This window comes from Polistes fuscatus, unplaced genomic scaffold (assembly GCF_010416935.1).
Source record: "Polistes fuscatus isolate 324 unplaced genomic scaffold, CU_Pfus_HIC Scaffold19, whole genome shotgun sequence".
NCBI lineage: Eukaryota > Metazoa > Arthropoda > Insecta > Hymenoptera > Vespidae > Polistes > Polistes fuscatus.
In genome coordinates this window covers 3,793,297-3,820,984 of record NW_025113095.1, presented here as the reverse complement: position 1 = coordinate 3,820,984, position 27,688 = coordinate 3,793,297, and the positions used below count along the sequence as shown (strand labels likewise).

Here is a 27,688-nt window from a genome sequence, read left to right as displayed (position 1 = left end):
AAAAAATATTTAATCGTTGTGCCTAATCCGTCTACCAAGCCTTTCTTGCTTCTTTTATTAAGGGGTGCTATCTGATCGAGATCCTGGCGTATCTCATCGCACATGATTGCCGCCTGCTTTAGTAATCCCGACTCCTTAAGTTCCCGTCTTAGGGATAGCATGGGGTAATTTGTAAGGATTTGTGTGTATGTGCCTCGGAGATTGTGGATGTTTAGATTAAAATGTATATAGTGATATTCTGATATGATTCTCTCAATTCCCTGTCGGAAATCGTAGTGAGTCGAATTAATTTCTTCTTCGCCGTCACCCCCTACGAGCATTGTCGCGAGTAGTAGAATCCGCACAATCTTCATGGTCCTGTGAATAAGAAATTTTTCTTAATTTCTTGGCACTTCTTAGATTATAACGTCGGGGCTGACCATGTACATAGCATTCTAACGCGGGGCCCTTCTGTTTGTTTACAAGCACTTTGTGATAACGAGCTGCCGTTTTGTCTTGCTGCTGTTTATGCATTTTAATATAGATTTCCTTATTTTCTAATGTTTTATCAGAGTCGTTAGGTAAATTTTGTTTATCCATCTGCTTATTATATAAGATATTATAGAAAGGAAAAATTTCATTTTTTCGTATTTCATTATATTTTTCGATTGTGTCAGCTTCCGGTTCGATTACATGTTTATGCAACTCTTCGTATGGTCCGTATAAAAGAGCAAAAGGTGTAAAGTTTGTGGCTGAATGGATACTTTGATTATAAATTAAAATTGCCGTAGTCATATGGTTTTTGATCGCTTCTCTGGGATTTTGTTCCATTAAGATACCCAACTTTTCTTTTAAAGTGGAATGCAAACGTTCTATGGGTCCATTCGATGTATGACGATTAATGGTAGTTTGGTGGTAGTCTATTTTATGTATGTGACAAAATTCCTTGAACACAGCCGAATTAGATTCACTGCCGTTATTCGTAGTGATTTTGTCCGGAAAATTATGGTGTGAAGCGAAATGTCTTAATTTATTTAAGATGGTTGTGGCGTTTCCATCCATCAAGTGATAGGCCTGAGCATATTTGGAAAATATGTCTATGATGGTTAAGAACTTTTCTTTCCCAATATGAAAAATATCCATATGTATGTGTTGTAGTGGTCTATTGGCAATTATGGGGCCATAGGACTCCGTTTCATAAGGTTTTCTTTCGTATTTATTCTCCAAGCATAATTCACATTGATTTATGAAATTTTGAATGATACGGTCCATATTTATGGTATAGAATTTTCTTTTAAAGTGAGCTATAGTTTCCTGTATGCCGTTATGGTTTTGGTTATGATACTCCTCTAGTTTTTCCACGAAGTTTTTCCGGTCTATTACAGGCGTATAGATGTTGGTTTTAATCAATTTCAATCTCCCGTTGAAGTGTTCCCTTAATAACCTATACGTGATGGTTTCCAGATTTCCGTCCGCGAAATAAATCCCATATTGTTTATCAGTGTGGATGTTTTCCCTGAAAAATTTGAGCAACTGTGTCTCTGCGTCATTTTCATTAATTTTTACCGTGTATTGTATTTTAAGTTTATCCTTGGTCGTCTTTATTCCATAATCTCTTTCTGATTTAATTATTATACTGTAATTAAACATGTGAATGTTTTTTTCCGTTATGGGAAAGAGAAGGCCGAGTCTTCGCCCGATGTGTAAACGGTTGCCATGTCCTCGTCCGGTGTCTCGTCCGGTGTCTCGTCCAATTCCTCCTCAGCATTGAGTTCTAACTATGCTTCTACGTAATTCGAATTTTGACAATCTATCTGTTCGCCCTTAGTAAGCACCTTTGTGAGTGGCCTGGATATTGTGGCGTAATCTTTTATAAATTTGCGATAATATCCGGTGAGTCCCAGAAATGATTTCGCCTCCCTTTGCGTTTTCGGAATGGGATATCTTACTATAGAATCGATTTTATCGGGATTTGTCTTTATCCCCTCTGATGTTATTATGTGGCCTAAAAATGGAACCTCCTTCCTTAAAAATTCACTTTTGTCTATCTGAATCTTCAACTCATATTTTCTTAATTCTTCAAATATGAGTTTCAAATGTTGTAAGTGTTCCTGCAGTGATTTCGAAAATATTACTATGTCATCCATATATACGAAACAAAATCGGTGTAAATATTTCATCAGTATTCTGTCCATCATTCGCTGGAACGTAGCAGGAGCATTTTTCAGTCCGAATGGCATTCGAACATACTCGAAGTGTCCATTCTCGACGGAAAAGGCTGTTTTCTCTATTGAATCTCTATCCACGGGTATTTGGTGAAATCCCTGTGCCAGATCCAGTGTGCTAAAGTAAGCGCATTTGCCCAAATTTTCCAAGATTTCCTCCATTCTTGGTAGTGGATATTTATTCTCAATAGTTTTGTCATTTAATTTTCTGTAATCGATGACCATGCGCCATTTCTTTTTTTCGCTAGCGTCCGATTTTTTCGGAACGTCCCAAACTGGTGACGAATAAGGTGAGTTACTCGGCTGAATTATTTTGTCGTTCAACAATTTTCTGATTTGTTCTTGTATAATCTCTTTTAAGTGGTACGGATATCTAAAACCTTTGACATAGATCGGATATTCATCTTTCGTTCTAATATTATGTGTCACTGCGGTGGTCGCCGATAGCTTTTCGTTATCGTTATAAAAAAAGTCTTGATGTTTCCGGCATAGTGTTACGATATTTTCTTTCTCCTCGCAGTTCATATGATCTGTTCTTATCAACATCCTCACCTCTTGATGGTGATTCACAAAGACGGGCTTGCATAGCTCCGGTATATTATCCAAATAATCTATCTCAAATTTTCCCGTGCTGAATGTTTTGGTTTTATAATTTATACTTGCTTGTAAATTCTGTAAATCTTTATTTCCAATTAAACAGTCATATGTCGAATACCAAGGTGCTATCAAAAATGTAATAGGAGTATCGTCCCCAAATTCCTGTAAAATTGGAAACGTGAGAGCATGCGTACCCTGTGTTACCTTGTGCACAGACTTTATCTCAAACCTATATGGGAAAATACGTTCTGAAAATAATTCGTATGCTATTTTTGGATTTATGACAGATGACGATGCTCCAGTATCTATGAGAATTTTTAATGATGGGTTGGTAGTTACGAGGTGTGGTAATTCAGGCGAATTTCCAATATTGTTTAAATTGATTATGTGCCTTCGGCGAAATTGCGGTCCCCCCGAAAATTTTCAGCGTCAGTTATTTCCCCATTCCCCTGATCGTCTACATTATCATTAATAAAAGGCAGTTATTCCTGACATTCTGGTGTTTCTTCCTGTTCTTCCTGATTATATAGCTCCTCCGAAATAAAATGAGAAGGTCCCGTATTCCTAAAGAAATTACTTCCTCTTGGTACGAAGTTATTCGGTTTAGCTACGTTGTTATTTGATGTGCAGTTACTGGCTGTGGCTGAAATGTCGAAATAAATTTCCATTTCCCGATGTTCCGGGTACGTTGAAGAGATTAGAATTCCTTGATTGATTGTCTGTACCGAAACCGTTAGGTTTTGGTTTGATCTCTCGTTATTTTGTAAAATTGAGAAATGCCGCTTGTTGCTCATAGCTTTCCAGTCTCCTACATTTCGCTAGACAGGCTTCGATATCTCCTAATTCGAAGTGCCTAAGATGTGTATGATAGGGTTCTCTAATACCACTAATGAATACATTTTTTGCAACATTTTCATAAAACGTAAATTTCATGATGATTAATTGTGCGTCTTGAATATTTAATTGAACATGCTCCTTCAGTTTGTTCAATCGCTGTTTGATCTCATCGGCATAACTTTCGTAGCTTTGATTCGGTAATTGGTAACATGTGTTAGGTTTGCTAAATAATAATTCCTCTGAACTAGCATCGCTATATCTATTTATTAGAAGCGTTTTACACGCGGCCCAATTTTCCGGGCTATTTGAAACTATTAAATCCAATGCTCCCCCCCGTATTTTTGACTTGATAAGCGCAAATAATGATGTATTTATAGCGTCGTCGTTCGTCATCAAATTCTCGACAAACTTATCACATGTTTGTAAAAAGTGCGATAAAAACCTTGTTCCTCCCTCATAAATGGGAATCGCGTCCCGCTATATTTCTAATCTTAGTTTAAATTTTTCTAAACTAATTTGTGCATTTTGATTTTGAGCCATTTTATATTTTAATTATATAACGTAAGTATTAAATAATAAAAGACACGCTGTATATTCGCAATGCTTATTTGATTCTTTTGATTTTCGCTTTCTCTATATGTACGTATGTATCACTTTTATAGTAATTGCTTTTACGTAATAATCGTATTTGAGGTAGGGTTATAATGAAATGGAGTGAAAGGAATTCCGAAGACTTACTACTTTTCTTTGGTGATTCCAGATGACACTCTGCTTGCAGGTGGGCCTCAAAGCTCGACGTGGTGGACTGTGACAATGGGGTTAAAACACCTGCTGCCTCCTCTTTGATGATTTCCGTCAAAGGTCTGGCGGAGAATCCGGATTTGTCAGCCTTACAGTATCCTACCGGTTGCCCCAGTTACGTTACAGTGTACGAGGTATGAATTCACACACGTAAGTAATAACGAATGATTTATTTTGTTCAGGTAAGTGAGTAAATAATCAAACTAAAAGAAGTTGGTTAAAATGCTTTTACTGATTAATACGTCGTTACAGATTGAATGCCCGACAGAGAGTGATTCGTCGCCGGTACGAGAGAAGTGATGGTAAGCACTTTCCTTGTGCCCCTTATCGCATTCCTATTGTACGGCCCCTTATCTCAAGCCGCCCTGCTCGGGCATCGAGGATGTTTAGTCTACCTATGATGATAAGGACGTTGGCCGCTCGGCAACCAGATGCCTAGAGACCAAATCATATAACTCGAGCGTTCTGTCTATCTATATACATCAGCGTATAAGCGCGGCGTTTTTAAATCGAATCTTGATGCTTATGGCACGCCGTTTTTTTATTTATTGTCGAAAATAGTGAACCTTGAATAAAAGAAAAACAATCATTCATTTTAACAGAAACTATTATTATTTAGTTGAGAGTAAAAATAATGAATTAATTTTGTGTCTCGACACATAAAATTAATTAGTATTTATTAATTTACTTATTTATTTAATAATATTTTATTGACCCTAGAGCCTAAGCTCCCTGAAGGCCATTAATTACAGTGTAGTACAATATATAGGTGAAACAAAACGGAAATTAAAATTATGTAATTATTATTAAACTTATCATTAAATAGTATTAACGCACAGAAAGTAAATAAAAGTAAAAAGAAAATAGTAGATAAAAGTATACTGGTTCTATAATAGTAGTATAGTAGTATTGGCTCAAAGCAACAAACATGTGGTTAAAAACAAAAGAAAAAAAAAAAATTTTTAAATTAAATCGTAAGTCACAAAACACGCTGAATGTCTCTATCAATGAAGTAAGTGTAACATCTTAATCTAAATTCTTTATAGTCACTTAGAACTACGATATCTTCCGGAAGTTGATTCCAAATACGAACAGCTGTAACCAAAAATGATTTGTCATAAGTCTTGGTTCTTATATAAGGTAAACATAATACATCTAACTACCTGTCAGCACGACCACGTACAGAAGTAAGAATACTAAAGTTCGTTCCTAATATTTTGTCATGCGGAAGACGCAACATCTTGTATACTATGCAAGCCATTAAAAAGTCACGTCGATCTTGTAAAGTCAACCATCCTAAATCTCTTTTAAACGGAGTAGTATGCTGATATCGTTGCAAACGAAAGATATAGCGAATACAAGCATTAAACATTCTTTGCTATTTAGAAGACTTCCTTAAAGATTGCTTAAAATCTTACGTAGGAAATGAACAGTTTCTTCTGATCATAGACTCTTGGAGAGGGCAAACAAATCCCGAGTTGTACGACGAAATATTTCAGGATGACGATCAATCGCAACCTGTACTATCAAGGTTATTCCGCCAAAGTGTACTCCTCTTGTACAACCCTGCGATGTTTATTTTTATAGGCAGGTTAAAAATTTGATAAAGCGTATACAGAATTGTGCATACTTAATTGAACAAAATCGAGGAATCAACTTTCGTGAAGATAGTATCAAAATACAATCAATAGTCCATCATCAATTGTCATCAAAAATTTTTCATAAAATGATTCGATATGCATGGTACGCTTTGAAATTATTAAAACCTAATGAAAGAGAAATATCTTTAAATGTTAATCAAGTTTGTTTTTCAACAAATATTTTAAAAAATCGTTGTTCATGTAACAAGTCATCTTTTATTAACTGCGCGAGATGTGAAAAAATTAATTGTTTTGAATGCTTTTACGAGAACTATCACTCTGGAACCTGCGTTTAATAAATATTAATAAATGTAAAATAAATGATAAAACTCATGGACTGACTGGACCGGGACTCGATCTTTCGTTTTCCGGGCGACTGCTCTTTATCCATTGAGCTATCCAAAGCCCACCATCTAATTCCTTCACGAATACTTACTTAAGTATTATACTTAATTAATACTTACTTACTTAAGTATTTGGCATGGAGGCGCTCGTCCCACAGATCATATAATCCGAGCTTTTAGACAACAATATACATTTCCATCGATTAATTAACAATTATTTTAATACTCTAATACACTCTTCTTATATTCCAGATTGTTTAAACACATATAAATTAATTTATACATTACATACTTATTAGCATACTTTGAATATTAAATAATTTCAATGTGATATTCTTTCAGATGAAAGTTTTAGCCATCACTGCGCGGGAACGTTGAAACAAATACATTTTAATTTAAAAAATTACATAAATATTAAACAAATGCTGAAATCAGAACTGATGTTTCTCAGATATTTCACAGAAGAAATCTTAATTTCTATTTATTACAAATAATATTCTTGTTACACACATGCGCAACGTTCGGAATGTCATATAAACAACATTTAATAAAAAAACATTAATAGAGGACAATGACTCAGTCTAAAGCCTTCATACATCTAACAATGCCAAAAATGCGCTAAAAGAAAACAATTTTGTAGTAGGGATAACAATAAAAATTAATAATAAATAAATAGTACACATTGTTTATATATTGGTATTTAAACTTTATACAAAATTTTATTTTACTTTATTTTTACAAAAATTACTATATAAAAAATCACGTGATCCACAACACTAACAATAAGAAAAAAAGTTTCTCCATGGTCAGCATCATGTCTCCAGTAAATGTTGATCGATCTGCAAAATTTAAAAAAATTCTTGTAAAATAAAGTTGTAGTTATAGTTGTCGAGTCGGAATTTTGAATTTCGAAAAATTTAGCAATTTATGGCAGTTTAAATAAAAATATGCGTTTTACGCGTCATAAATTTTACACTTCAATTATTTTTGTAAAATTTTTAAATCAAAATATCAAAAATCCGGCTCTCGAAAACTATAGAGAAAATGATTTTGAATACTTTTAAAAAAATCACATCTAAAAATATTAAAAACTGTATGAGTTATCATGCCGACCGTCGCGGAAAAAATATTAGGTCGAGTCATAAGTAACTTCCGACGCAGCTATGTAGAATCTATTATTCGAATTTACCCGTTATCCGCCACCTGGAGAAATTAGGGAAATTCAGCAAGTTAGGAGTATGGGTACCTCACAATCTCAGTGAACGGAATAAAGAAGATCGCATGTCAATCGTCACAAGTCTGCTCTCACGGGTAAAAATGGAGCCCTTTTTAAACAGGATTGTAACAGGCGATGAAAAATGGATCACCTACGAGAATATAATCCGCAAAAAAGACAGTGGCTTGATAAGGATGAACCACCCCTACCAGATCCGAAAGCAAACATCCATGGCAAAAAAATCTTATTGTGTGTATGGTGGGATTGTCGAGGAATAATTTACCACGAGTTGTTGAAGCCAAATTTAACGATTACTGCGTATAGATATGTTCAGCAGCTGCAAAGAGTTCAAGAAAAACTCCGTGAAAAGCGTCCTACACTCATCAATCGCAAAAATGTTATCCTTCTGCACGACAATGCGCGACCACATACAGCAAAGGTGACTCAAGAAAAAATTCTTGAGCTTGGTTGATCTGTTTTACCACATCCTACAAAATTTTTTGAATGGAAAAACTTTCAATTTTGAAGAGCAAATCACGCAAGCTGTAGAAAACTTCTTTCAGTCCAAATCAGCCACATTTTACAAGGAAGGAATTTATAAACTGCCAGGAAGATGGGAGAAGGTTATAGATAACGGTGGTGAATACGTAATAAATTAATATAATTTTTTTTATTTAATGAGAGCAAAATAAATATCTGGTAAAGAAACGGAAGTTACTTATGACTCGACCTAATAGTTTCGAAAAAAACGCGTTTAAAGTTTTAAGTGCGTTTTGCTGGAAGTCTCGTGCACTTGAAGCAAGAACTTTATGAATTTTTTTATTTGTTTTTTAAACTTACGTTTAATCTCCCATTCCGGCTTCGTATTGTATGCCTTCCTTGTCGGTAATTAATTATTTTCGCTTATTTTTTCCGCCGCTCCGAAAATAACGATCAGCCGTCTCAAACAAAGGACAGCAACCTGCGCTCACCAAACTCTCGTCGGGCAGTCACATTTTCTATCATAACTTTGGATCTATGAGGAATTTTTGCAATCAACTTTCACAGAAATAAGCCTAAAACTATCGAAAACAACAATCTGTTAAAAAAAAATCGATTTTTTGAAAATGCTGAACGTATGTAAGGCTTTAAAGGTGAATTTCGAGGAGGATGGTACACAGAACATATACCCCGAGCTTTTGAACGACAATAGACACTTGCATCGATTAATTAACAATTATTTTATTGTATTAATGCACTCTACTTATATTACAGAAAAATTTTACCCTCGAAATCATCGCTGCGCAGGAGCGTTAAAATAATTGCATAAAAATGAAAAAATGATAAAATATGGACGTTACCATTTTAAATTCTATTTATTAGGTAGATTATACCAGTTTTTTGTTAAAAAACAATATTACTTTCCTATCTACCATCCTCTCCCCGCCACCGGGGGGCTCCAAACGCAGCAACCTTCTTGCGGTGAAACCTGGATCGGTATTACTTCCAATATATGCAAATCTAATTGTAAATTATGTAACGCAAATATTATCGTGCGAATGGTTGGTCTTAATTTCAATCTTAATTTATTTACATGTTTAATTATTATCCCCGTTTTTTTGGGTCCTTCTGACGCATTGTTTTTTATGCAAATAATCACACGCGAAACATTTAGATTTATCAAATAATTTATTAAAAACTGAAATGTGTGTATATATATACGAAATAATATTAAGATATGTGTCTTAGGAAATTTGGACGAGTTAGAAATTCTTTTTGAACGTTCAAAGAGAACGTCCAAATTTCCTAAGACACATATTTTAATAGTTTTATTTTCTGGACAAGATAAAAAACCAATTAACCCTTTTAGTACCGAACGACGATATATCGCCGTTCGATGCACTTGCCAAGAATACCAGCGACGATATATCGTTGCGCCTCCGTTGGGGCCTTATTGTATTCATCACAAGAGGTCTGTGTTTCAAAATAACTTTATAAAATGTTAAAATGGTTCATATTCGATGCAACACAAGTGAAAAATTGTTATTAGATTAAACTTTTTGTTATATTTTATGCTGATTAGTGCCGCGGGTCTGTATATGTTAGAGCGATAAGATAGAAACGGGATATCCCTCGGATATTTGTTGACACGGGATATCGCTCGGATATTTGTCGACACGGGATAGTTTCTTTGGACCGTTATCGCAATATTTATGATGTTTATTATAGTTATCGGAATATTCAAGTGGGATGCGTGCATCGACTCGGCAAGCCTAAAATCTTTTTCAGTCAATGCTAATAAATTGCTTGTATAAGTAAAAGTAAGGAAATATTACATATTTTTAGTGGCCAGAAAACTAAGTATAAATATCTATAATAACACTTATATTTCTTTTAGCGACGTATTACCAGCTGCAAGATCCACTTGTGTAGTAGATCTGTCTGACGCTTGCCGTGCATCATAGCGTTATCCTTCCGTTTTATTATCCGACTTCTGTTATTGTATTGCAAATGATTGCAAAATGCAACGTCTATATATTATACTAAAAGATGTATATAGAGCTATGACCAAATGATAACTTTTTTTATGTGCAATTACCATTTGAAAATGAGAAATCAATTTGTACGATTTTTGTTATGTCTTATGTTCATGTTATTCTTATGATTTTCAAAAAATAATAAAAAACAATTCGTATCGTTTTATTCTCCCTTTTTTTCCGAATATGCTGCTTTTTATATTTTGTAAATATCACTTCTACTTTCGTTTTTACGAGCATTTTCGCAAACCTCTGCAAATTCGCCGATTCGGCCCGGTATTCTTCGCTTATGCACGTTTTTTTCGCCGGTACTAAAAGGGTTAAATACGAAATAATATTTAAAGTTTATTATGTGTATGTATGTTTGTTTGTGTGACTGATCTATCTTTAGTTTTCACAATTACTTAAAATTGAACTGTAACTGTAACATCATCTGTGATCATCTAGAAGAAGATCTTAAAATATAATTCAATAAAAAAACTTAATATTCCTTAATATAAAAAATTTTTAATTAAAAGATAATTCAATAGGTTTTACAGTTTATGCAATTATAAACCTTCAATGTTTGTGAATATATTATTCGATTTAGAATAAGGAAATGACTTTAAATTACAAGCCAGTAGATCGATATGTTCTGTAATTAAATATTATTATGGTGTAATATTATATAACGTTGGTAGTTACATGTTGAAGTATATGTCATTTAGAAATATCGATTGGAATAAGGAAAAAGACCCTATAGCGGAACGAGACCCAGTACCGGAACGATTTCAGGATTATTATATTATATCTTATTGAATATGATATGGAATTTTAAGAATTTTTATTTTTTCGAAATTTTAATGATTTAGGCATGAAATAGAATATAAGTAAAACTTGCAAGTCCATCGCTAATATTAAAAAAAATAAAAATTGTAGGACCAAACTTAGTTCGATGACTTAACTCGATTCCTTAAGGAATTTGCTAAGAAAGCAGTCCGTAGTCTTAAGCTCGTAAAAAATGTAAAAAGCAACTTTTTCAGAAGTTTTTTTTTTATATGTCCGCAGAAGTATTTAGAATTCACAGTCTTAAGTGTTAATATGAAAAAAATTCATTAAAATTATTAATTTTTGCTGTTCGTCTATCGGTACACTCGAAATTGGCCCGACCCCATACCGGAACAGTCTGCCATGTTTACTCTGCCGCCTGACATATGCAGTGTATTTAGTTAAAGTGCAAGGTCTAGTGCAATAAAAAAATTATTTTTGATTGAATAAGTAATGCAATAAGTACATAAACTTCAGTTTTGAAAATAAAAAAAAATTTTTGTACTTAATATTTTGCTCCAAAACTAATTTATAAAGTTTAACCTCAAAATCTTGTGTTTACATTTATTATCAAGTTGAAAATATATTTTTTTTCTTCTTTTATTCTTTTTTTTCTTTTTTTAATTTTTTTTTCTTTACTTTTTATTTATGATTTACTCATTTTATTTGCAATTTTTAAATGTTTTATGTTTCGTTTTCAATATAAAAATTATATCTTTCATAATTAAAATTATATCTTTTATAATAAAATACTATTATTAATAACTTCAATTTTTCAACTATTCATTGACTTAATTATAATTTAGATGAAGCATAATTTTTGCATTTGGACAAAGTTTTATTATTCACTGTTTCGGTATTGGGCCAATCATATTCCGCTATTGGGGCTAGTCATTTTTAGCGTTCCGGTACTGGGTCTTTTAAGCTGCTTCGAAAAACATTTTTTTCAATTATTAAACTTTGGATAAGCTTATTTTTAATTTTTATCGTATATCTGAATGTTTGTTCTAAACTATTAATTAAAATTAATTCATTCTACAGGCTGAATAAATATTTCTTAAATAATATAAACTGTCACATGCCCTTCGTCGTTCCGCTATAGGGTCTTTTATCTTATATTGGAATAGAAAATGTAGACAATTTATAAACAATCTTTGAGGATAGTTGTATGTTCAGAAGTTGAGTCATGAATTGTAACGATAAGGAAGGGGGGATGCGTAGTTGAACGAGCTAAGGATTTGATAGTTCAGTGGGAGGAGACTTTACTCAATTACTCACGTTTCAAGCACTTAAACTAACTTCTAAATCAGTATTTCTCAACTTTTCTGCTGTGTTGAGCAATAAATTTTTTTTTATAATGATACCGTGATCTAAATGTTCATAGCATACAACGCTTTATGAATAATTTCATAGATTGCGATATTTTCGCGATTAATATTTCGCGGAACAATTTATCTCACAAATAAATGTCGTGTGTTTGAGATAAAAATGTGCAATGTTTTATTTAAAACACTCAGTATGTGAATATATATAAATTATAAAAGAACTTTGATCTTCTATTTCTCTTTCTTAGAAATATATGAGTGTAAATTCATTTGCATCGTACACGCTACACGTACATATTATATAAGTTACATTTAGGTGTGTATGTGTGTGTATTATGTATGCGTTGAGTTATCTCGTAAGATATGATATATGTGAACGTTCACTCGGAATTTCGAATCGAATTCCATTCGCACAGCAGATGTAAGAGTGTCAAGACTATTATTGTGTATTTGACGTGTTAATAAATAGTTAACCTAACTAACGATAATAATTATTTAATTATTAAAGTAATTTACTCGAAGTGAGATGCTTCAGTAAATTCGTATTGTTGTTTTTTTTTATTTTAAAAACAATTGAAAATTGTTAATTTTTAGTGTTGAAATAGTGACCATTGTGAAGATACTGGTTTTACGCAAGATTAGATTTGTCATTTTTATTATAAGAGATATTAGAAAATGGCAACATCTTCTCTTATTAGCAAAGATATAACCGATATTGAAGTAAGCAATAAATTATTTATTTGCTACTTATAATAATTTTTATTTATATCAATAATGTACTTTTTTTTTTAACAATAATTTGTTATGTATTCTACGTACAGTGATTTTCAAAAATATTCGGACACTACAATATGACTATAGTTCTATCGTTTTATATTTTAAGATCGTTTATAAAGTAATCAATTATATTCTTTTTTATAATTGTATTTCAGAATTTATTACAATTAAATCCAAGAACAAAATCATTTGCAAATCTTGTTCCATCCACAACAACTAAAGCAGTTAAACAAAAATGGAAAAGAAATATCCACGATAAATGTGACGTAAGTTTAAATAATGATAATTATTTTACAACATTCAACACTGTTGAGGCAATAGTTGTTTAAATGAGTTTTAAATTAATCTATTATCTATTAGGTGTGTGTTGAAACTTATCATGAATTATCAGTTATCAATGATTAAAACTCGTATCTTCTTCGCGTACAATTCGTTTAACGAATTCTCATGTATGACGAAATGAAAAATCTATTAGTAATAAGGCATTGAAAAAAATACACACATATTACTTAATTTTAACTGTTTATAAGGAAACAAATTTAACTATAAACACTTTTGTCAAACAGATTGTACATATAATAAATATATTTTTTAATCGAATAACTTATAATTAATAATAATATTATTATTTATTAATTAATATTTATTATTAATAATAATTTATTAATAATATTATTATTATTAATTAATAATAAAATTAGATAAAATTTGTGTCTTTTTAAATTCACGATTAACAAAACTATTTATTTTATATCGAATTTCGTTATTTACAGAATTGTTTACCATTAAAAAATAACTTCGATGATATCAAACATACGACACTGAGTGAAAGAGCTTCTTTGAAGGAAGCGGCTCGTTGTTTGAAATGTGCTGATGCACCTTGTCAAAAGTCCTGTCCAACGCAATTGGACATTAAATCTTTTATTACTTCAATATCGAACAAAAATTACTATGGAGCAGCTAAAGCTATTTTTTCGGACAATCCTTTGGGTCTTACGTGTGGAATGGTTTGCCCAACAAGTGATCTTTGTGTTGGTGGATGTAATCTTTACGCCACTGAGGAAGGACCTATCAACATTGGTGGTTTACAACAATTTGCTACCGATGTAATAAAAAATTACTTTTTTGTTTTTTAATTAACTATTTTCATTAATTCTTTTCACTTAACAAAATGTTATCATATAATATATTTGATACTCAATTTCTAAGGAATTCTTTATTTATGTTAATTAATTGTTTATTCATTTTATTAATATATTTTATATTTAAATATTATAATTTTTTTTGTTCAATTTATCATTTTAATTTATGCTTTCAGATTTTCAAGCAAATGAATGTTCCTCAAACACGAATACCTAATCAATCCGTCCCACATGCTGACACAAAAATCGCATTGATCGGTTGCGGTCCAGCGTCTTTATCTTGTGCCACGTTTCTTGCACGATTAGGCTACAATGACGTAACTATTTTTGAAAAATACAATTACATCGGTGGTCTCAGTTCTTCCGAAATTCCACAATATCGACTCCCATATGACGTAGTAGATTTTGAAATTAATCTGGTTAAAGATCTCGGGGTCAAAATCGAAATGAATAGATCGTTAACGGAAAAAGATTTAACGATCCGGGTAAATTAATTTTATCATTTTAAATAAATTTGTGTCAATTTGATGCATTTAAAAGTAGAGGAAAAATTTTCTTTTCATATATTTTTTATTTTTTTTTCAGGGACTTTTAAAAGCAAATTACAAAGCCATTTTTCTGGGCATTGGCCTTCCCGAGCCAAAAACGTTAACAATATTTTCCGGTTTAACATCAAACGAAGGATATTACACGTCAAAAAGTTTCCTTCCCCTTGTAGCTAAGGGTAGTAAACCTGGAATGTGTTCTTGTAAGAGTAACGAAAAATTACCACAACTACGAGGGAATGTAATAGTTTTGGGTGCTGGTGACACAGCATTTGATTGTGCAACCTCTGCTTTAAGATGTGGTGCTAAGAAGGTCTACGTTATTTTTAGAAAAGGTTTTACTAATATTCGTGCTGTTCCTGAAGAGGTATGAAATAATTAATGTATTTAAAATATTTTATTAACTCCTTAACACGTACACAAAACTTCAAATCCATTTATGATCTCTTACAAATCGATCATTATCTGCTAAAATTTGCCTATAATGATTCAGGTTGATCTAGCTCGAGAAGAAAAATGTGAATTTATACCTTTCCAATCACCGAAACAAGTGATCGTTCGTAATGGAAGAATTGTTGCTGTTGAATTTTATCGAACTGAACAAAATGATGATGGCGACTGGATTGAGGACGATGAACAGATATTCCGATTAAAAGCTGATTTTGTTATATCGGCTTTTGGATCGGGATTAAATGATTTGGATGGTAATTAATAAAATTACATAAATTATATACTTACATATAAGTATGAATAATCAATAATATATCTAAGTAAATGTAAACAAATACTAAATCTCGATAATTAATTAACAGTAAAACAAGCTATGGTACCAGTTAAATTTAATACATGGGGCTTACCAATAGTAGATACCAAAACCATGAGCACATCCGTTCCTGGAGTGTTTTGTGGTGGTGACTTGGCTGGTATTGCACAAACTACTGTGGAATCTGTTAATGATGGAAAAACAGCTGCTTGGTACATTCATAAATATTTACAGGTACATATTTACCTTACTTGTTAAGTAATACAAATTACAGATACTCTATTACATATCTATCTATAATATTTTATAGGAATCCTTTGGTTTAATGGTTCCAGACACACCACAATTACCAAAATTCCATACACCGATTGATGAAGTTGATATAAGCGTAGAAATGTGCGGTTTAAAATTTGAGAATCCATTTGGCCTTGCATCTGCACCACCATGTACAACTAGTGCAATGATTCGTCGTGCATTTGAAGCTGGCTGGGGCTTTGCTGTTACTAAAACATTTTCTTTAGATAAGGTACATCGTTGAAAACCATGTAAAAAATCATAATTTAGATTTTCTTATATGTGATATACCTTTAAGGATTTGGTTACCAACGTATCACCACGTATCGTTAAAGGAACAACATCAAGGCATCATTTTGGACCTGAACAAAGTTGCTTTTTAAATATTGAATTAATATCTGAAAAGACTGAAGCATATTGGTGTCGTAGTATTACCGAACTAAAGAAGGATTTCTCTACAAAGGTTTTTAAAGATTTGACAATTTTATATTTTTGTTAACTGTATGAAGTATATATATATATATATATGTATGTGTGCATATATGTATTTAGATCGTGATCGCTAGTATTATGTGCACTTATAACAGTGCAGATTGGACAGAGCTTTCAAGGAAAGCGGAAGCAGCTGGTGCTGATGCTTTGGAATTAAATTTATCTTGCCCACACGGCATGGGAGAATCCGGAATGGGCTTAGCATGTGGACAGGTATGTATAAACAATCAATATCTTTATTTGACTAATTAGATAAAATGCCAGTAATATTTGTAGGATCCAGAATTAGTAAGAAATATTTCAAGATGGGTCAGAGCAGCAGTGAAAATCCCATTTTTTGTTAAATTGACCCCAAACATAACCGATATTGTTTCAATTGCTAAAGCAGCTTACGAAGGAAATGCAAATGGAGTGTCTGCTATTAATACAGTGCAAGGTTTAATGGGATTAAATTCTAATGGAATACCATGGCCTGCTGTAGGATATCATAAATTGACTACATACGGTGGAATGTCTGGAAATGCAACAAGACCACAAGCTTTAAGAGCTGTTTCATCTATTGCTAAACAACTTCCTGGATTTGCCATACTTGGTATTGGTGGAATCGATTCCGCAGAAATTGCTTTGCAATTTTTACATTGCGGAGCATCGATCCTTCAAGTAATGTTAATCATTTTCTTTACAAATAATTACATTAAATATATAACTGTCTATTGAGATATTTGTTATTGAAGATTTGCAGTGCTATTCAGAATCAAGATTTTACGCTTATCGACGATTATGTGACTGGTTTAAAAACATTATTATATTTGAAGAGCCTTGAACAAACGAAAGATTGGGATGGTCAAAGTCCGCCTACTTTTAAACATCAAAAAGGCAAAGCAGTTTCTTTGCAACATGCTCTTGGTAAAGTAAGTATCAATGTGTTTGTATTATTGTGTCATCAAAATTGTTGATATTAACACGTGTTAATAGAATATACCATACTTTGGAGAATATCAAAAATTACGAGAAAAGAAGATTGCAGAGATAAAAGAAAAAATTAATCCATTAGATGTTAAGTTTTCATCAACAAGACCAGCACCAGAACCAGTTGGGGCAGTACCAACTATAAGTGATGTTATTGGAAAATCATTATCTCATATTGGAGCTTACAAAGAATTAAATAATCAACAGCAAGTTGTTGCGTTAATAGATGATGTATGTTAATTATTAATATTAATTATGTTTGCATACTTATGTTGTTTTAATGAACCTTGTTCTCTCTATTTTATTTCTTTTTCTAAGGATATGTGCATAAATTGTGGAAAATGTTACATGGCTTGCGCTGATTCTGGTTATCAATCAATTACATTTGATTCGGAAACTCATATACCAAAAGTTACTGATGATTGTACTGGTTGTACTCTTTGTTTATCAGTATGCCCGATTATTGATTGCATTACGTAAGTTTTTATATTTATTATTTGGATTATAACTTAATGAATAATTAATAATTATTCACAGGATGGTTCCAAAAACAAAGCCACATATCATTAAAAGAGGTATACTACCAAAAGGTTACATCGATGCATTGGGTTAAAATTTTCTAAACATTTCTAAACAAGTATCAGTTGATATTACTTATTATTAACATACAAATTATTATAGTAAAATAAATAAGTATTCCATACAATAGAATACTTAGATTTTTACTAGCAAAAAGAGTCTACTACAAAAATTGAATGTCATATTTACAATTTTCAAATAAAATATTGTGTTAAACAATTAATATAATTAAAATTTAAAAAAATGGATTGTCAAACCATTGATATTTCTTATCTGCCTTTAAATCTTGTGTATAGTCGACACATTTCTTGTTGATAAGGCTGAAATAAAAAAAAAAAGAAAACAAAAACGAACATTTACTATTATTATAAATACAATAAAAAAGATATTAATAAGAAATGAAATGTTATATATACCCAGAATACTTGTTGCACTTTAAAATAGGATAATCCTCGTCGAAACATTGCGGACTCAAAATGTTGAAATAAGTTATTCCAATTTTAGTGGCTATGATTGAGTTAGCACCTTTTAAACAATTGTAAAATGCAGAATCGCATAAACGATGTGATCTGTAAAAAAAAAATAAGTAAATGAGTAAAAGGTATCACAATTTTGTTGATATTTTTAGTTGTATGCACTTCTTTCTACCAACTAAAAATAAAATATATATATATGTTATAGAGAAAGTGGGACCTGCAGGGATTGTGAGCTTTTCCTAGGCATTGCCCATAATGCCAGGTATTTTTAGGCAACGTAGGAAACAGAAGAATTGTTACGAACTTATTGGGCAATAGCACACATACCACGCCCCCAACAGACACATAAAAGCGAGCATAGAACGGATTTTTTAAACTGTGCGTGTCACTATACTATGCGCTACTATATTATGGTGTGTATGTGTGTGTGTGTGTGGTGGGCGCGCGCGCGTGCTTATTGCCAAATAAAATAACAATTCTCTGTTTCCTACGTTGTCTAAAAACGCCTGGCATTGTGGACAATGCCTAGGAAAAGCTCACAATCCCGACAAGTCTCACTTTCCTTATAACATATATGTGCCCATAATTATGAAAGTGGTCTAAGTCATATATTTCATGTTTCGAGATATTTAAAGGATTACATTTGAACATTAAATGAATTTTATATAATATTGAAATAACAAACACTATCTAACGGTTTATTTTTAACAATATCGTGAAAATTACATTGAATTAATTTAGTTTAAAATAATGTGGTGTGAAATAACTAATAAACTTATTTTTTTTTAATTTTGACTTAGACCACTTTCATAATTATGGGCACATATAAAAAATAATTTATACAACCTCGTAAAAAGTCCAACATTTTTAAGACCGTATTTCTCTTCACCTGTATTAATGTTACTGAAACACTTATCATGATCTCTACAACAAGCATCTGTACTTGCAAAGTAACCAAGGTCTTCATCGTTTTTTGCTATATCGCCATCGCCACACCAAACGGTACCTATAATCATTTTTCAATCAATTTGTAAATTATTGATTATTGTCTAAAAGTGATAAATAAATAACGATTATTAATAATACAGAAATTGTATATATAATAGACAAAAAGTCATTTATATTAATTAAATGATATGATAATTAAATACCTGGATAAATAGCTCGGAATCTATCAGAAATCGAATTCAAAAATTCACCGTATCTTAAGTTGGTCTTATTATTAAGTTCAAATCCTTTAATTGGATCCTTAAGTTTATCCGGAATTTTCGATATAATTTGCTGTACACCTTTTCCAATTATTTTATTTGCAGTTCCCAAAGGTGCTAAAAGTGTGCTAAGAGCTTCTTCGACCGTGGAAAGTTTTGTAGAAACTTGATTAACTTCGAATGTTTCTTCAGGTTCGTATTCAAGTTTATTTTCTCCTTGATTTTCAATATTATCATTATTTTTACCAAAATCAAAAATCGGTCTAAAATTTATTAATTTATTCTGCTCGGGGTTTTGTTCAGGCTCATGTTCGAGTTTATTTTCTGCATGATTTTCAACCTTATCAGCATCTTTGCCGAGACCAAAAATCGATCCAAATTCTATCCCTCTACTCAGCTCGATCGTTGAGATTATTAAGATCGTTATTACAACGAAACGTGAGTACAGCATTTTTTGATTAGTAAAATATTATCTATCTTTCTGAAAATGATTTCATATAAATTTTTATAAATTATATTTTATAAATTATGTATTTTTTTTTATAAATTTAATTTAGAGATTAAATTTAATTAAGATTTATTTCATAAATTTAAAAAATCATTTCTCTTACTGCTTTTTGGTATTTTTTTCTTTATATAGATAATGATTTAATAAAAATTATTATTTATATAAATTAAAAAGAATTTACTATACTCTTCGATTATTTTATGATTTTCTCATTCAAATAGATCGACATCTATTATTCGAAATCAACAAAATTTGTTTTCAATATTATTCATAAAAAATATATGAGAAAATATTTCAAATTACAAATTGATTCTCTTCCTAAATCGAATAACTATAATTATTTATTAGCCAATAAGATATTTATTGTAGAAAATATTATATATTATAGAAAATACCAAATATTTATCACACATAATCGGATCCAGTATTAATATTTTTTTTTGTTATAAACAATTCACGGAGCTTAACAAAATTAAATCAACTATTTAAATATTAGACAACTTACCAATGAAATAAGAAGTTAGATCGCTTGACTGTTGAACGTGGACTGTTCGTTCAAAAACAATTCTGCAACTTTTATTCTACCAACTGACTCAACCATCCGGAATTAATTCCATTAATACCAGTCTTTTAGCAACTGCACAAATATCTAAATAAATGAAGAAACACGATCATCTCTTTTAACGATATAAACAACAATGGTTAAGATTGATCATCAATCAATTTTTTATAGTCTTGTTTCTTTTTTTCTTATTTCTTTTTCTAAATACATATTACATAATATTTTTATTATAAAAATGTGTAGTTTATTAAAAAATGTAGAATATAAATAATTTTATATATAGAAAGAGCTAATTTTAATACAGGAAATATTTATTAAAATCTTAGATAAAAATCTGATAGATACAGTAAATCTAGATGAATATTACATAGAAATTAGAAATATTCTATTTCCGTATATGCGGCAAACTATTGTCTTATACAACTTAATAAAATTATGTAAGATGCTATTATAAATACAATTCTATTATGTAGCAGTAACAATTAATTATTTAAAGACATGTATTGAATTCTATTACTTTTATTCAAATTTTCCTCACAATTAGTAGTTTTATATCTTTTGCATTGGAATGGCACAACCTATGTATACGGAAAAAAGAAAAACAAATAAGAAAAAACGAACAAGAAAATGTTTACGTGTCAAGACTAAGAAATAATACTTCACGTGTTTGTAGAATAAAATTACAATTTTTCAATGTCTATAAAGTGAATAAGCTCTTACCGTTTATTGCACAGTATTTCTAAAAATATGTACCATTACTCACTTAAAGATTATTGATAGTAATAATGATGTTAACTTCGATCAAAAAAATTGGTTAATTGCATGAAGACAAAACAAGTAAGAAAGACGTTCGTTAACTTAATATTTCTGAATAATACAAAGAATATTCGTCTTATTACTTATTAATGATATTTCTATTAAAAATAACTCTCACAATAAAGATTATTAGTAATAGCCTTGCGCTATCTTCGATAAATAAAGTTCAAAATTACACGAAGATAAAATGAAATAAAAAATTTTAATTGGATATTTCTAAATAATATAAAGAATATTTATTTTGTTACTTATTGATAATATTTCCATTTAAAAATAACTTTTTCGAAACATTTCTCCTTTTATCTTATAAACCATATTAATCGCAATTTATTTGTCAATCCAATTAATATTGATTTAAACATTTAATCAATTTTAACTTATACGTATATATATAAATATACATATGTAAATAGACTAAAATATAAAAATATATATATTAACAAGATTATAATTTATTACACGTTTAAAATTACGAAACAGTTATTTAAAATTATACATCACAAATTGTAACATCTTATAATTACGTTATAACTTACACAATGAATGGTAACTACGCACATAATTCTTTTCTTCTTTCCCTTCATTTTCTCCAACTCAATTGTACAAATGTAAGAAGAAAATTATTGATAAAGTTTTTCTAATAACGTATATATATTCACTCAATCGAATTTTGAACTTTATGTTCAGGTGATTCATTCTTAGATAAGCTTTTGGTATCTGAAAATTCTCCTTCTTCTAAAGCTCGTCGTTTTTCAAGTCTTATACATCGTGGACAAGAATGATTCCGTTTAAACCAACAAGCACGATGGTATACGGCTAAACATTGTTGACAACTTATTGCACAAGTATCCCAAGGATATATAACTTCATTGTTTCCACACATTTCGCATAAATGACCTCTGAAGATATTATAAATTATATCGTGTACTTTATGATACATAATATATGTATGGGATTACTTTATATACACGATATTCTGTAATCAATAGTATAAACAAGCCAAGGGGAAATTTTGAAAATTGAAACATAAAAAACTAAATCGAGAATGTAAAATCAAATTGTTTATATAAGAATAAATTTGAAAATTTGTCAAGTACGTATACTAAATTGCATTTTCGATTTAGAAATGATTCTTATATAGTATCATCCTCTGCTTAGTTGTACCATCGATTACAGGACATCCTGTATATATAAACTTATAATTCTCTAAAAAAAAAAAAAAATAATTTTAACTTTACCTAGCTTTGCACAATTCGCATTGTTCGGTAATATGCGTATGCATGATATCATAAGAAGTACGAATTTCTTCTAATAAAGCACCACTTTGTAAATTAATGAGATCTTTTATAGAATAATTTCCCGGATTTTCAATTATATGTGTACGTAAACCAATTTTCCATGGCAATCCTTGCGTATTGGCTTCTGGACATATTACTAAATAACGCTTCATCATTTGCATTTCTTCTCTCATTTTCTATAAATAATTATTATTTAGTTAGAAATTTATTCTTATAGATTTATAATCAAGCTTATTACTTATTAAAAATCATAAAATTTCTAATATCTTATATATACTTTTACTAAAGACAAATCTGGAACCAGTGTAAACAATTTTGGATTTAATTCTTCCAACAGTAAGAATGGACGATCTTCAAGGAGTGCCAATAATTGAGCTGAAGCACGAGAAACAAGCCTTGGTTCCATATCCCAATTTCTAATAACTCTCGCAGGTATTACCATAGTCGTATTCCAATGACACCTCTGGCAGTAATATAAGCCAGTGTAATCGCACAGTCGTGGCTCTACCCATGGTGATTCTATGAGTTTACAATTATTACACATTATAGAAAAAAAAAGCAAAGAAAGAAGATATACAAATATTAATAAATTAAGTACTAATCTATTTTTACAAAATGAATACTAGCTATGTGGTTACCTGAACTTTTAAAAGGGCTACCAAAACAAGATAATGACAATCCTTTTGGGAATGCTTGTAAGATATAACATACAAATGTAATTAAATAACATGCAATTATATATAATTACTCTTATTTTAACAAATTGATACAATTTTAAATATACCAGCCATATGCACTTTATCCAAATTTTCGGTCTACGTAAGAATATTGTAACAAGATAGGTTTCGAAGTTTCACAATGATATTTTTGTAATATAAATTAGTTTCTATGTATAATGTTAAACTTGATTTTGGGTAGATCTCATACGTGACATATATTTCTCAAGTTTAGCATACATAGTTGGTATGTCAAATGTTCATTTACTTTGATAATTTAATATGGAAAATCACTTACTAAAAGTTATTCGTATCTTGCACTCTGCGCAGCGGTAGCCTTGATTAGACAATCCTTTTTCGGGACAAATATCTTTAGTATAAGTATAACCACCGGCTTCACTTGCAATAACATGTACACAGACACGACATATATTGCTTAAACATTTCCAATGAACGCTGAACCTACAATCTATTACATACGATATTAATATTAACTAAAGATATTTATTAATTAGTTTGTGGTTTACTAATTAGTGAATTAACTGAATTTACCGCTGCACATGTACCAAGACTGCAGCATCATCCAAATGGTGCCGCTACAGTGATCACAATATACAGGTCCAGAAGAAGTAATATGATACTTTTGAGGTATCAAATGATGACCAAGTATTACATGAGTTTCAAGAAGTTTTTGATCCGATGTTTCCCGTAATTCTTGAACTCGTAAACGTAATTCAATTAAACGTCTTACAAGCCATTTTCTTTCATCCGAACATTCTGCGCTTTCTAATACCATTTGTTTACATTTTTCAATCATTCTTTGTAGATCTTCATCGGATGTATCCTATCATTTGCAAAAATGATAATATAACAAATATATGTGTGTATATAAACAAAAAGATAATGTAAAAATTAAAAGAAAAGCATAAATGTATAGTAAACCTGAGACAACGAAACTAAAGGTTCTACAGATTTCAGATTAAAGGGTATGCTGCCTTTACTGTCAGAACTGTCATCTGCTTCTCCTGTCATATAATCGGACAACGAAGAAGGTGTTGAAGTTGTTGTTTCGGAGCTATTTGCACGAGCTCTAATCTCCTGACTACTTTGTTCCTCGTTAGTAATTACTTTTGTGTCTACCATATTTCTTATATTTAATTTAACATTTGCAATGATAACTAAGTGTTTTACATTGATCTATCTAGAATTAAAATATATTGCAAAAGAATTTCATTATTTTCCCAAATGTGTAATTGTATGTATAACCTTTATACAGTATAGATTTATTTAGTATATATACGAAGCTAGATACAAGGAGAACGAACGAAGTGTTATAAATGTGTCTACGTATATGCAGTATGAATGGATGATTTTTATTGCCACTAGATAGCGCGTCGATTCGATAGGTCAGATATTTCAAATATATATATAATTGTACAACACACAAAAAACAACACACACGTACTAAAATCTGAACTCCTGAACACCAACGCCGCCCTCGTGGAGAATTATCGTACTCGATATTTCCTCACTTTCAACGCCATACATACACGTTAAGCATATTATAATGTTAGTATCAAAATTGGCCTAGAGAGTGCAGCATAAACTGTATATTTTCCTAACCAATAATTTTGTTTAACGTGTTAGGAATTTAATTAATAAACCATTGTTGAAATATAAAACATTATGTCATTGCTCATAAGAGTATTAGGTTTAACCAGAACAACATTGCAATCTACATTAATTAAAAGAGTAAGGGATTGATCTTCACCATTGATAATTGATTTTCTTTTAGTTTTGAAAGTAAAATTGATTTTTAGGATGTACCTGTAAGATTGATTTCTTCTTCACACACCTGCTATCAAGAGAAAAGTAATATTGAAAATAGTAATGAAATTGAGAATACCGATGAGATAATAGTAGATCCTGCTAAAGACCGAAGACAAGTTATTCCTGTTGAAACTAGTATAGAGTATATGCTAAGCAGTGGTAAGCTAAATATGATGAAATATTCTATTTGAAAGCATAGATTCACAAAATATTTAAATAATTAGAACAATTATATTAGGTTGAGATTTAGAATGAAGATTTTTTCTACGTTCTAACATTTTAGCTTATAAAGAAACTTACGGGGATGATCCTGTATGGACACATTATCGAAGGAATCATAAAGGACAATTTCCTCCGAGAAAAACAAGAAAAACCTGTGTAGTATGTATTTAATCAAATTATATTCAATTAATATAATATTGAAATTAATTTGTTCTCACATTATATATAAATATTTATAGAGAAGCGGTATAATAAGTACTGGTAACCCTTGTCCAATATGCAGAGATGAATATTTGATCTTGGATTATAGGAATATCAAATTGTTGGAACAATTCATTTCTAAACATACGGGTGAAATATTAAGTTACAGGAAAACTGGTATTTGTCAAAGAAGATATAAAGAACTTCTTGTAGCTGTACTTAGAGCGAAAGAATATGGTACTTTATTGCTTGACGTTCCTCTTAGAGAATACGACTATTCTGAATGGTATAACGAACAAAAACAAGTATAAATTGTTTGAAAAAACAAAAGAACATTAAATAGTTGATGAATATTAAATAAAATATTATTGCATCTGTATATTGTAAAAGATACGTTTTATATATTGAGATACGATTGATAAAAAATAAAAATGTCTGATGAAGTCATAGTCTGCACGTTTGCTATAGTAGGTGGTGGTATAGCAGGTGTTTCTTGCGCGGAAGGTGTAAGCTTTTTTATGCCTGAAGAAAGTACTGTATTAATTACTGCAAGTCCATTAATTAAAACAGTAACAAATATTATTCCATTGGGTAAAACAGTGATGCAATTTGACATTGAGGAAAAACATGCAAAAACCCTTACTGAAAAGCATCCTTCTTTAAGAGTTATACACGAAACTGTAACAAATATAGACATTAATGAGAAATGTATTAAAACTCAAACTGGAAGATTAATAAAATATACAAAATTATGTCTTTGTAACGGCGGTAGACCAAAACTTATAACGGAAAATAATAAATATGTTATAGGTATTAGAGATACCGAATCTGTAATTCAATTTTCTCGAAAGATTCAAAATGCTAGAAAAATTGTTGTTGTGGGAAATGGAGGCATCGCAACTGAACTTATACACGAAGTCAAAAATGTTGATGTAGTTTGGGTGATTAAGGATAAACACATATCTGCGACATTTATTGATCCAGGTGCAGCTGAATTCTTTTTACAAGATATTTACGACACAAATAAATCAGAAAATACTGAAATTAAGCCTGTCCGAAGAATGAGATATACTACCACTAGTGGATCATCTAAGGAAGGAGGACCTGCTCTTGGTCCAGACTGGCATAATCATTTTCTTATAAAAGGTACCTCATCAACCAATAGAAAAATCCAAATTGAATATGAATGCGAAGTAAAGGAAATTCTTATGGAAAAAGAGGAAGAGGAAGAAGAAACAGAATGTAAGGATACAGAGAAATGGCCTGTCTATGTAAAATTAACAAACGGCAAAGTTGTCGGCTGTGATTTCATAGTATCTGCAACAGGTGTTGTACCTAACTCAAATCTAACAGGTCTAGAAAATCTTGAGAAAGGAGAAGATGAAGGTTTATGCGTCGATTGGAAATTGGAAACTTCGGAAAAGGATATTTATGCAGCGGGAGATGTGTGTACTGCAAAGTGGGATATAGCAAAACATTGGTTTCAAATGAGACTTTGGACACAAGCACATCAAATGGGCATTTATGCTGCAAAATCTATGACATCGAGTCAAATAGGAGAAGATTACATGCAAGATTTTTGTTTTGAACTTTTTACCCATGTCACTAAATTCTTTAATTATAAAGTAGTTTTAATAGGTTTGTACAATGGTCAAAAATTAGATAAAAATTATGAGATATTGCTTCGAGTGACCAAAAAAGAAGAATATATTAAACTTATATTAGAAAATGGAAAATTACAAGGAGCAGTACTCATAGGAGATACAAATTTGGAAGAAATGTGCGAGAACCTTGTTCTTAATCAAATAGATTTGACTCCATATGGCGAAGACATACTTGATCCTAATATTGATATTGAAGATTATTTTGATTAACTGAATAAACTTGTTATACTGCTGTATATCTATATGCTTTCTTTTATTTTTTTATTATTATACTGAGTTCATTAGAAGTATACAAAATATACAAAAATCCTTGCAAATACAGATTATTCAAAATGATAC

At 30.8% G+C, this 27,688-nt stretch overlaps 5 protein-coding genes across 10 annotated transcripts; 3 read left to right on the top strand and 2 right to left on the bottom strand.

Moving 5' to 3' along the window:
- Positions 1-12,500: 12,500 nt before the first annotated feature.
- Positions 12,501-18,197, top strand: LOC122515924 (dihydropyrimidine dehydrogenase [NADP(+)]). 3 transcript variants are annotated; one of them, XM_043633424.1, is made up of 16 exons: positions 12,501-12,603; positions 12,882-13,007; positions 13,220-13,330; positions 13,838-14,170; positions 14,383-14,691; positions 14,792-15,118; positions 15,245-15,455; positions 15,564-15,748; positions 15,825-16,040; positions 16,107-16,271; positions 16,361-16,513; positions 16,577-16,960; positions 17,035-17,211; positions 17,276-17,500; positions 17,588-17,745; positions 17,807-18,197. In XM_043633424.1, the coding sequence occupies exons 2-16, from the start codon at positions 12,963-12,965 to the stop codon at positions 17,880-17,882; spliced, it is 3,075 nt and encodes a 1,024-aa protein (XP_043489359.1). In that variant the 5' UTR covers positions 12,501-12,603; positions 12,882-12,962; the 3' UTR covers positions 17,883-18,197. The 3 variants fall into 3 exon arrangements, with proteins under 3 accessions (XP_043489359.1, XP_043489358.1, XP_043489360.1); XM_043633425.1 differs by lacking the exon at positions 12,501-12,603 and adding an exon at positions 12,617-12,708; XM_043633423.1 differs by lacking the exon at positions 12,501-12,603 and having other exon boundaries at positions 12,610-13,007.
- On the bottom strand, positions 18,070-20,770 carry LOC122515925. Of its 2 annotated transcripts, none has more exons than XM_043633427.1 (5): positions 20,546-20,770; positions 19,476-20,009; positions 19,171-19,330; positions 18,265-18,417; positions 18,070-18,168 (listed from the first exon to the last, which is right to left on the bottom strand). In XM_043633427.1, the coding sequence occupies exons 2-5, from the start codon at positions 19,981-19,983 to the stop codon at positions 18,084-18,086; spliced, it is 906 nt and encodes a 301-aa protein (XP_043489362.1). In that variant the 5' UTR covers positions 19,984-20,009; positions 20,546-20,770; the 3' UTR covers positions 18,070-18,083. The 2 variants fall into 2 exon arrangements, with proteins under 2 accessions (XP_043489362.1, XP_043489361.1); XM_043633426.1 differs by having other exon boundaries at positions 19,476-20,013; positions 20,546-20,769.
- Positions 20,771-21,852: 1,082 nt separating this feature from the next.
- LOC122515921 (differentially expressed in FDCP 8 homolog) lies at positions 21,853-24,755 on the bottom strand. 3 transcript variants are annotated; one of them, XM_043633418.1, is made up of 7 exons: positions 24,375-24,755; positions 23,985-24,276; positions 23,731-23,901; positions 23,355-23,408; positions 22,994-23,235; positions 22,657-22,892; positions 21,853-22,317 (listed from the first exon to the last, which is right to left on the bottom strand). In XM_043633418.1, exons 1-7 carry the CDS (start codon positions 24,573-24,575, stop codon positions 22,074-22,076), a joined length of 1,440 nt encoding a protein of 479 aa, XP_043489353.1. In that variant the 5' UTR covers positions 24,576-24,755; the 3' UTR covers positions 21,853-22,073. The 3 variants fall into 3 exon arrangements, with proteins under 3 accessions (XP_043489353.1, XP_043489356.1, XP_043489355.1); XM_043633421.1 differs by having other exon boundaries at positions 24,434-24,531; XM_043633420.1 differs by lacking the exon at positions 23,355-23,408.
- Positions 24,756-25,025: 270 nt separating this feature from the next.
- LOC122515922 (28S ribosomal protein S18b, mitochondrial) lies at positions 25,026-26,064 on the top strand. The gene is made up of 4 exons (XM_043633422.1): positions 25,026-25,184; positions 25,253-25,421; positions 25,546-25,643; positions 25,724-26,064. The coding sequence occupies exons 1-4, from the start codon at positions 25,119-25,121 to the stop codon at positions 25,994-25,996; spliced, it is 606 nt and encodes a 201-aa protein (XP_043489357.1). The 5' UTR covers positions 25,026-25,118; the 3' UTR covers positions 25,997-26,064.
- Positions 26,065-26,110: 46 nt separating this feature from the next.
- On the top strand, positions 26,111-27,585 carry LOC122515920 (pyridine nucleotide-disulfide oxidoreductase domain-containing protein 1). The gene has a single exon (XM_043633417.1). The coding sequence runs from the start codon at positions 26,117-26,119 to the stop codon at positions 27,557-27,559; it is 1,443 nt and encodes a 480-aa protein (XP_043489352.1). The 5' UTR covers positions 26,111-26,116; the 3' UTR covers positions 27,560-27,585.
- The last annotated feature ends 103 nt before the right edge of the window (positions 27,586-27,688 follow it).

Bases quoted from the DNA above. Each gene is read 5' to 3' on its own strand.
- LOC122515924 (XM_043633424.1), top strand. From the start codon at position 12,963: ATGGCAACATCTTCTCTTATTAGCAAAGATATAACCGATATTGAA. The intron at 15,749-15,824 runs GTACATATTTAC...AATATTTTATAG, and splicing joins ACATTCATAAATATTTACAG to GAATCCTTTGGTTTAATGGT. The intron at 17,501-17,587 runs GTATGTTAATTA...TCTTTTTCTAAG, and splicing joins TTGTTGCGTTAATAGATGAT to GATATGTGCATAAATTGTGG.
- LOC122515925 (XM_043633427.1), bottom strand. From the start codon at position 19,983: ATGCTGTACTCACGTTTCGTTGTAATAACGATCTTAATAATCTCAACG. The intron at 19,331-19,475 runs GTATTTAATTAT...AAATGATTATAG, and splicing joins ATTCCGAGCTATTTATCCAG to GTACCGTTTGGTGTGGCGAT. The intron at 18,169-18,264 runs GTATATATAACA...TTTTTATTTCAG, and splicing joins AAGTGCAACAAGTATTCTGG to CCTTATCAACAAGAAATGTG.
- LOC122515921 (XM_043633418.1), bottom strand. From the start codon at position 24,575: ATGGTAGACACAAAAGTAATTACTAACGAGGAACAAAGTAGTCAGGAG. The intron at 23,409-23,730 runs GTAAGTGATTTT...ATATCTTACAAG, and splicing joins CAAGATACGAATAACTTTTA to CATTCCCAAAAGGATTGTCA. The intron at 22,893-22,993 runs GTATATATAAGA...AATTATTTATAG, and splicing joins CAGATTTGTCTTTAGTAAAA to AAAATGAGAGAAGAAATGCA.
- LOC122515922 (XM_043633422.1), top strand. From the start codon at position 25,119: ATGTCATTGCTCATAAGAGTATTAGGTTTAACCAGAACAACATTGCAA. The intron at 25,185-25,252 runs GTAAGGGATTGA...ATTGATTTTTAG, and splicing joins AATCTACATTAATTAAAAGA to GATGTACCTGTAAGATTGAT. The intron at 25,422-25,545 runs GTAAGCTAAATA...CTAACATTTTAG, and splicing joins AGAGTATATGCTAAGCAGTG to CTTATAAAGAAACTTACGGG.
- LOC122515920 (XM_043633417.1), top strand. From the start codon at position 26,117: ATGTCTGATGAAGTCATAGTCTGCACGTTTGCTATAGTAGGTGGTGGT.